Source organism: Clytia hemisphaerica, unplaced genomic scaffold, assembly GCF_902728285.1.
Source record: "Clytia hemisphaerica strain Z4C2 unplaced genomic scaffold, Clytia hemisphaerica genome assembly, whole genome shotgun sequence".
NCBI classification, from domain to species: domain Eukaryota; kingdom Metazoa; phylum Cnidaria; class Hydrozoa; order Leptothecata; family Clytiidae; genus Clytia; species Clytia hemisphaerica.
This window is the reverse complement of record NW_027103927.1, coordinates 430,936-440,753: the sequence shown is the minus strand read 5'-3', so window position 1 is coordinate 440,753 and position 9,818 is coordinate 430,936. Positions and strand designations below refer to the sequence as shown.

Below are 9,818 nucleotides of genomic sequence, written 5' to 3'. Positions count from 1 at the left end.
AAATTTTAGGCTTTTGGACCAGTTTTCAATTTTCATTTTTCCCGTGACATGTGTGTTTTTAAGTTCTGTCTATAGTCTATATGAAAACCAAAACAAAAGTTTGACGTTGCTTACTTTAGAGATACAAAAGGGCAGTTTCAAGCAACTAAATGAATTTGGGAAGAAATTTAAGGAAAATTGCGAATAACGATGAAGATAGACTAAAAGGTAAATAACTTTTGATAAATCTTTGCAAGGGTATAATGGTGATAAATGTGTACATGTATGGAATATTGCTAAAATACGTAAACAATAAAACTTCTAAATGGCTAAAGCAAATCCATTTATTGTAAAAAAAAGGAATCATTTTGATACAAATGTTATATCATAAATGACCTGCTTATAAAAAACTAAACTAAATAAAAACTACAAACCTTTTCTAAAATTATTAACAAGTGGTAAAAATGATAAACCTTTTTTTGATAAAAATCTGTTTCTTCTACGTCTCTTTTTTAAATAATCTTAACAAAATGGGAAAAATGATAAATCTTTTTTCATAAAAATCTGTTTCTACGTCTCTTTTTTAAATAATCTTAACAAAAAAATCTTTTTTGGTAAAAATCTGTTTTCTACGCCTCTTTTATTATTAACAAAATGGGAAAATAAAAAAGCTAATACTCTTTTTTATAAAAACAATGAGGCTTAAAATGCCCAAAAAATAAGAACAAGTTGAAGGCTGGGATGTCTAATTTTTTATCAAATAAGGGTCCAAACGAGGTAAGATGAGGTAAAAAATAAAAATAAGGCAAAAAGGACCCAAAATACCCCAAAGAATAAGAACCAAATAAGAACAGTTTGAGGCTCAAAGAGTCATAGGTCCCATAGAATCAATGTCAATGAAAACTTAGCTCTACCCATTATACTCAAACGAAGATTGAAATCTGACAACCCACCTACACTATAAGATAAAATGTACATTGATAAATCTTTAATGATGAAAATATGTCTTTACTACGTTTTTTAATAGAAGCATAATAAAATCATGGTCTAAGGATTCTTTTAAGAGATTTAACCTCTCAAAAGTTTGTGCGAAAAAAAGAAGTCTTAACTTTCTTCAGCTTTCACAATTTCCATAACTATTTTCTTTTTAACATCAACTTCATAACTGAAATCAGAATTAAGCAACTTGAGCTTGAGGTCGTTCATACCATCTTCTGTGTCGATATTATTCAGAGTTTCTGAACCGAACATATCGATAAGGATGTTGTTTGATAATTTCACTGTCATTTCCGGAGCATCAAATTCAACGAATACGACAACTTTAAATAGATTTCGATGCAATTTAAGGTAACTAATCTTGAAATCCTTACTGCATGAAGAACAGGAAGTCATACCTTGTGTGGATGGTGCTAACCTTTTTTGGCATGATTTACATGACCAATAGTTGTCCACTTTAACGCTAGCTATAACAGGCGTTGTTATTAGCTTGGTAGACAAGTCAACTTCGCTGAGAACCTGTTCTGGGAATTCAACGTCCAAATCTGCTGTCAGGTAACAAATTGAAGATGAGTAAGTGGTACCAAGACAAATCTCCTCGTTAATCACTTTTGAGGAAAGTGAAGTCAATTGAATGAGTGTGTTTTCTCTAACCAGATGAACAAAGTCTCCCCACACAGGGACAAACTGACAGTTTTCACGCCATCAGAGAAAAGGCAAGGGCGCATAAGACTTGTTTTGGTTTTGCCGAACTTATCATATTCTTTCATCTCAGTGGGACCTGAATATTTGATTTTTCCAACCGCTGAAAGAACCGTTCCATTCTCATCGATATCAGAAAGATGAACAGCATCAGCATCATTTAAACCAAAGCTGAGTTCATTGTCATCAATGTCCGAGATTGAAGAGTAGCTGTTAAAAAAATATACCTCTTTCCCTGGTACTAATTTGCCGGCACGGATGGCAGTTTTGTTATGAAAGGCGTCAAGAAATTTTTGCCTTATTGATTTGATGTCTTTATGGTTGCTGATTATTATTTTGCAAAAATCAGTTTTGCCAGTTTTGAGATGCACCGTGAAGAAATTTCTGGTACGAGCTTGATTTTGGCTGATCGTTGCAACTACGCCAACAAATCCAAGGATGTCTAAAGAAGAATAGTAACAATCAATTTGCAATACCCTGTGTTGAAAGAGAAGGCTTGACATAAGCACAAGAAATAACATTAACGCAAAACTTTTCATGACCAGGCAATGACTTTATACATAAACCATTTACTTAAACCAGTCCCACTGTATTTAATGGGTTTACTATTTTAGTAAAAGCTGGTAAGAATTAAATAATGCATTTCTGAAATGTTTGAGAAAAAATTAAAGAAAAATGTTCTTGAATTTTACTTTTTCTTACCTCTGGCATTGGGTGGAATGGAAGGTGAAAATCTTGGGGACGGCAAGAGTGATGGAGACCCAAACAAACGTGATGGTGTATTGACCATCCCTTCAACAGCCTGCTTTTTAGGAGTCACCGGTGTCTCATTGTTATTCAAACTTTCACTGGCGTTGGGAGAAGAACTTGAACTTTTGGTGGTGTTATTACTTTGAGTGCTAGCTAATGCATCAAAGTCATCCATCTTAGCATCAGCAGCAGTTTGCTTCCTCTTTCTGTCACCTTTTGCCACTGTAATAAAGATACAGGATAATTTTTGTTATTAAAAGAAACTAAAATGATAAATAAACAAATTTTCAGGAAAATATCCACATTTCCCCTTTACTTTTTTTAAAAACAATGAAAGAATCACAAAAACTGCAAATCTATATACAAACTATTTAGAGGAGACGGCTGGTAAATAAAAACTTTAATTTGATTACTTTGTCATACCAAGTTGACGTAATCTGCTTTCTTCATCCAAACGCTTTTTCAAACTTTTACTTTTTGCTAAGGATTTCAATCTTTCATATGGCATTGGCTCAATATAAATACTATCTAAAGTCTTTGCTCTTGAGAGAGCAACATAAGATTGTCCAGATGCTCGTTCAGATTTTCCAAGATCAATTGACATTTGTTCTAGAGTAAGGCCTTGCGACTTGTGTATAGTTATTGACCATGCCAATCGCAAGGGAAACTGAATTCTTTCATAATTACTACCTAGGCTGTCAGATGTATTTGCAATAGGTGGTATGGGTACCAAATTCTGTTGTAATTCTGAAAAACTTGGACCTGAATATTGGTCAAATTGTACAATCACTGCTATTGGAAAAGATGGTGGAGTTTCATTATCCTTAAAAACAATGCTGCAAACAGTACCCATGGCTCCATTACAGAGACCAGATTCAGTCCACAAATTTCTCATTAACATTACTCTAGCTCCAACTGATAAAAGGAGAGTAGGTGCCAAGCCACCCATATCATCTAAAGAGCATTTTGCAGCTTTTTTTGTCATTGTGTAAAGCAGAAATTCTAGCTATCGGTTGGTTCAGTTTTTCAAGGGCCTTGAAATTGTTTTCTGCAACATCTTTATTTCCATAGGACAACTTCAAGGCATTTGAAAAGTTAGTTTTAATACTAGGTCCAGAACGTGTCAGTAACAATTTCCAATCATCTATGCTCACATTACCATCACGAACATTACTCAAGAGGCTGCGAAATCTTTTTTTGAAGAGAACTGCTTCCATCTGAGCGCTGATTCACAGTAAGCTCAATAACTGTATTGAATAATTGATAAACGAAAAATCCCTCAGCTTCAAGTTCATTTCTAGGATTGTTGTAATAAATAGGATGTCCTTTCACAGGAGGAAGTTGTCCCAAGTCTCCAGACAAGATCATATTTATACCTCCAAATGGCACATCAAACTTTCCAGTGGCTTGTTTGCATCTCCGATTCACCCAAGCTAAGTCTGTTCGATTAATTACAGAATATTCATCAATTATAATGTACCTAATACCTTTTAGCCTTTCTTGAAGTTGTATCAATGACGAGCCCTCAAGTTCGGAGTTAAACTTGCCTTTGATAGGCAATCTCAACAAGTGATGTAAAGTTTTACCTCCTACACTATAAGCTGCAAGTCCAAATAATGATGAAATGATGAGTGCATCTCCTAATAAATGTCTAAGTCTGTGAATCAAAAAACTTTTTCCACAACCTGCCTTTCCAAAAATTATCATCAACAGTTGTGAGTTACTATTAATGTGACACCTTACCATCTCAAATGCTTTACGCTGTTGATCATTTAGTTTTAAGACATTCTGTAATTCAGTGTCCTCGTCATTCAGTTGACCTTCTATTCTTAAGGTAGCTTTTTTGCTATTTATCCAAGCAGGCATTTCTAATCTAGATATTGAATTATACTGGGAACACTGATCCAGCCAATATGTTTCTATTTTCACTACCACTCGAATTATCTTCTTGTTGGGGATTTGAGAAATGATCTGCTAGAAACATCCATTCCTCTCTGTAGTTGCTTATCTCATCATTGATTACTTCAGAATCATCTTCGGAATCAGAGTCCTGAGAATCGGTACCTGTTTCTCTACTCATCATAGCATTTTCAATTGTTTCTAATTCCCTTAAATGATTAGGAACACTAACAGCAGCATCTGATCGTAGAAATGTAGCCCAACACATAATAAAACCTTCATCAGTTGCATCTATTTCACCCCAAGCTGAATTTGGAGTATGTCTCCATACTTTTATATTTTAGTAAACTATACTTGCAGTACTTACTATAGTGAATACTATTTGGAGAAGATGAGTAAGAAGGAAATGTTCGGATTACAACTTCTTTTTTTTTCCTTTTATGCAACTCTTCATTGACCAAAACATAATTGGCATGAAATTGGATAAAATTCATCTCAGAAATCCTTGGATCAGAAGAGTAGTCCTCTCTAAATGCATAAATATCCAAGTGAGATTTTTTTGTACTAACTTCACCATCAACCAATTCAACCTGTCGAGAACCATCTAAGGACATGCAATAAACTTCATAAGAACTACTGTAATACTTCAATCCTAATATTTGATGGCAAACCTCTTGAACACTCATATCACGTAAACCTACCGATCTCATCATTAATTTCTTTATTGCAGAGCTTGGGGAAAAATTATCAGAGTTTACTTTTGAAGCCACATGAGTGAACGCATCCTGTGTAATATCACTGAGCTTCTCTGGCTTAGAAGCATACTTTGTCAAATATTCAACACATGAGTGGTAATCAACTACTACACTGATATCAACATTGGCTCTCCATCCTTGTAATAAAACACGTTGGTGCCTGTTGACTCTTGGGTCATTTCTTGAAGTTACAACTTTTGCTCTGAACCTTTCAACACCATCTCTAGATTTCACCTTTTCAAATTCCAAATGTGTTTTCTCGTTTACTTCAAAAGGAAAGTGAAATCGACATGTTGTGTCATCATTTTTTTGCCGAAGACAATATGCCGAACTACAAAGATGTTTTTCGACAGAGTTAACAAGATTGGCATAATCTGTACTCATTTCCTCTGGATTTAAGTTTCTATAATCCACTTTACAGGGATGTACCTGGGGTTTGACCCAGTTTTCTCCCTCCATAGGATTGCAAGTACAAAGAAGCTTATCAACATAATCACACACTTGTTTCTCAGCCTGGCTACCTTCAGCAATAATTTCATTCAACTCTTTTTCCTGAAAAGCAACATTCTCAGATTTTAATTTTTGCGATGCAAGGTAACCTTTCAGAGCAATATTTGTTAATTCAACCAAACCTGGATCGTCTTCTAGTTTAGCAACACCATGACAATGAATGGAACCTCTAGAAGCATATTCAAACCTGTACCAGTGCCATGTAGCTTTTAGCAAATTATAAAGCCAATGCTTGACAAATTTGTTTGTACGCTCAGTGAAGTAATAGTCTACTACATGAGGATTCTCTGTAATAAATTTTCTTATTCCATTCACATCATTGACATCTACTTTAAATTTACTCAAAAGATCTGGCCAGTGAAACTCTGCCATAGAAAATGTGAAAAAAATTGTAAATACCCCAACTTGTTTAACTGTTGCTGTCAGATTGTTTCGTACTTTGTTCCAAAAAGAACGTGATCCACTTACATCTTTGGTGTAATAAAATACCTTTTTCATCAATTCATTAGCACAGTTAGAGTTTAACATTTCATTGAATTCATCCAAAGTAAAATTCATTTCCCCTGGATTCCTTTTAATGTACAAATTTCCCCTGCTCAAAATTCTTCTACTACGATACAATATGTTGAAAGCCCAGTAGGCAAATCTAGGATGTGCAGCAAAACGATAGAAGTAATTGTCATCATTGACATCACAGAATTTGAGTAAATGACGAATCTTTAATGAAAAGTTTTCAAGTTCATTAGACGCTATAGTTCTTTCCAAGGCAAGGTTAGTTGGATCACCTTTGCCATCAGGAAATAGAGTTGGAAAAGCCATAGTAGCTAAAAATGGAGTATTGAATTCATTGATTGGTTCAATACCAATAATATCCAGTTCAGGGATATTGTTGATAAAATGAGAAATTTTGTTTTTATGCATTTGTGTGTTCAAAGAAGAAGGTACAAATGAACTCATTTCATCAGGCCTTATGTCTTCTTCATTTTCAGGACCAAGGTCTGTTGTAATTTCATCTTCACTATGCTCACTTTCTGATTCAGAAGAGCTATCCTCAGTGGACTCTTGACTAATAGAGGAATAAAGTTGTCCATTTAGAGGGAGATCCTCTATTCGATTTTGATCAATAGTAACATCAGAATAAACAGGGTTATTCTTCACAAGCCATTCAAGAGCATCTACAACTTTTTGTTTCCTGACCTTGAAATCTCTAGAGTCAACACAAGATCCCTTTTTAGATATCTTAATTATTGGTATATCAGAGGGCAAATTTGGCAAAACATTTGCAACTGTCTGAACATCTGAAGGAAATGTAATAACATGACCTTTATATGCTCTCTGTCTACCTCTAGGTTTACAATAAACATTCATAATAGGTAATGCTCTAGCAATCAACATTTCCTCAACCTGCGAAAGATCTTTCAGCTCATGAGGTACTGGTGACGGGATCATGTTATTCTCACGACTGAATTTTTTAGGCCATTGTTTATCTCGTTTACATCGAGTGCACTCTTGTTTAGAAACATTAAACCAAGCCTCTGCACAAACTTCGCATTGCTTTATTTGCATTTTATACATTTCATTGTAGAAGTCTAGAATAGTAAGATGTTCTGTCTGTTCGAGATGAGAGCTTACAGCACCTGACGATTTCATGGATATTTTCTTTTCAACTTTCTTTTGACTTTCAATTTTTTTTGTTTGTTAAATTTTCTTTTATTTTTCCAATTGAATGTTTTATGCAAGTCTGAGAACCCTGAAGTTTAACATTTGATACAGAGTCTTTTTGAATCTGATTTTTATTGTTTGTTTGCTGTCTTTGCTTACCCTTAAATTCAAATTCAACTTTTTTTTCAGTGTCTTTTTTGAGACAATAGTTGTGATCAAATTCCACTTCTGAGGAAATACACTTGACCCCTTTACAATAATCATGATCATGTACCTTATTTTGAAAAGAGACGGATGATTCATATGCAATAGGCACTTCTGTATTTTCTATTACCAAATCTATATTTTTCATCAACACTGTTAATTACATCCTCCTGAACATAACAACAAAAAAACCATCCTTCCTGGTATTGATACTGAATATCCTCAAAACAATGATAAACTTCTATGCTCTCTAAGAGGTCATCAATATAAAACCATTTATTCCTATTCGAATCAAACGAAGCAATTGTAAAGTGGGCCCCATGATTACGAACTGAAGACCTGAGACTATAAGAAATGTTTCTGATTTTGAGAGAGCTATGGATTTTCACCACCAAGTTCATGAGATTTTCAGCAAACTCAATAAACAAAACTGACGATGGAACAATGTCTAAATTACTTGCAGGTATTTTGGTTTGACAATTTTGACACACAATTTCTTGAACTAACAAATTCGATGAAAATAATAAGTCTGGCCATTCATTGATCACTGCATCATTTATAGTTTCATTCCAAGAAAAATATTGCAAAAATGTTGAGACCGAGTCTACACAATGTTGGCCACAATTTATGCAAATTTGATTGAAGTTATAAGTGCTACAAAACATTATCCTCTCTAAGTCATTTCTAAAATCAAAGACAGATTCTTGAAAAATTTGTGAAAACTCGGCATGACAATCTCTTGCTCTGAAACTAGGACAGTGATCAATAATGTGGCTCCAAATTGGATTGCGAACTTCATTAGACACTAGATACTTAAGTTCTGATTCTTTATAGATGCGATCTTTGTGAAGAGTTTTTAATTCTGTATATTTGTCACACACATCAAGAAGAGAGATCAAAAGTGGACTGTTAACGTAAGTTCTGTCTAAGAGACCAAATATACTATGGTAAAAAAGATCAATGAACGAATCAATCGCACAACTGTATGTCCCTGGGGTAGAACGTACCGAATTAGGAAGATGTAACTCACGAATTACAACATTTGTAAATCTGGGAATACTTTGCTTTTTCAGGTGGTTTTCAATTGAACTGTTCACATTAGATGATTGAGTGGCCATACTCTCTTTAGCTTTCATGCTAAGTTTTCGAGCTTTCATAGTCTCTTTAGCTTTCATGCTACGTTTTCGAGCTTTCATATTAGCTTTCATGCTAGTTTTGAGTTTTCATACTCTTTTTTCAGCTTTCATGCTAGGTTTTGTGTTCCATACTCTTTAACTTTAGTGAATACCCAAAATATTTGAGCTAAAGTTTTGATTTTGTATTCACTGCAATCCAAATTAATAAACACATGAAAAGCTACATGTATTCCCAAATTTAAGCTGTATTTCTAAAGTTATACAAATATAATTAAAAAATAATTACTTTTAAGTGCTAATTGGTTCCCTAGTCTTGTCTTTAATTCTTGATCTTCTTTTGAAAAGGAACAAATTCACATGGGGACACTGTTTTCATGCTGTTGTAACAGTCGCGTCGAAAAACTATGGAGTATATTGTACTTTTTCCTTTAAAACTGTTTTATCTCCGTAATACTTTGCACATACAGAAATCTAAGGAAGATAATTACTTTTTCCGAGCGAGTGTTATTCAGAGACTTCAAAGATAGAGAAACGAGATTGTTGATTTCGTCAGCTTTCCGTGACTTTAGAGAACGGATTACCGCGCGCAAATATGCGAGATTTTTCACCATACAAAACGTCTCTGAATACCTTATCGGTAGAAATTTCGTCGGTAAAAAGTGACGAAAAAATCGCTTAGTGACGAAAGTTTTTACCGACGAATATTTTCCCCGGCCTTAATGCGCTTACCAAAACCAGCAAGTGACGAAAGTTTTTGCCGACGAATATTTTTTGCCGACGAAATTTTCCACCGACGAAATTTCTACCGATAAGGTACACCGCTCCGCGGTCGATAAAAGTAATCACGGAAAAGGACGCGAAAAAAAAAAGACATAAGTGTGAGAACAGAGTAATCAAACTCGTTAGAAAAAGTACCATTAGAAGTCATAAAAAATCAACCTGAATAAATGCAATCGAAATTCCAGAGAACTTCATAATTCCCCAAACATTACTATCTCAAACTCCCATCACATAAATTTTACAATTACGTCAGAGTAGACTACGCTCGCCACCGAAGAGGTTTATTTGGAAAAGGTAATTATATTTTATTGTTTGCTTCTTTTTTAAAGATTGGCCGGGTTAGAAAAGTATGAATTTCTTTGTACATATTTTACCTACCCCAAATATTTAGGAGGCTGAGTTTTAAACAAATGGTCAAGTTGAAACGAACGATAAATGTATCAAG

General features: G+C 34.4%; 1 protein-coding gene across 1 annotated transcript; it reads right to left on the bottom strand.

Moving 5' to 3' along the window:
* Positions 1–1,083: 1,083 nt before the first annotated feature.
* LOC136809721 (uncharacterized) lies at positions 1,084–9,223 on the bottom strand. The gene is made up of 4 exons (XM_067066259.1): positions 8,880–9,223; positions 2,380–2,649; positions 1,652–2,119; positions 1,084–1,523 (listed from the first exon to the last, which is right to left on the bottom strand). Coding segments are annotated over exons 1-4 (1,179 nt in total). The 5' UTR covers positions 8,881–9,223.
* Between the last annotated feature and the right edge of the window lie 595 nt (positions 9,224–9,818).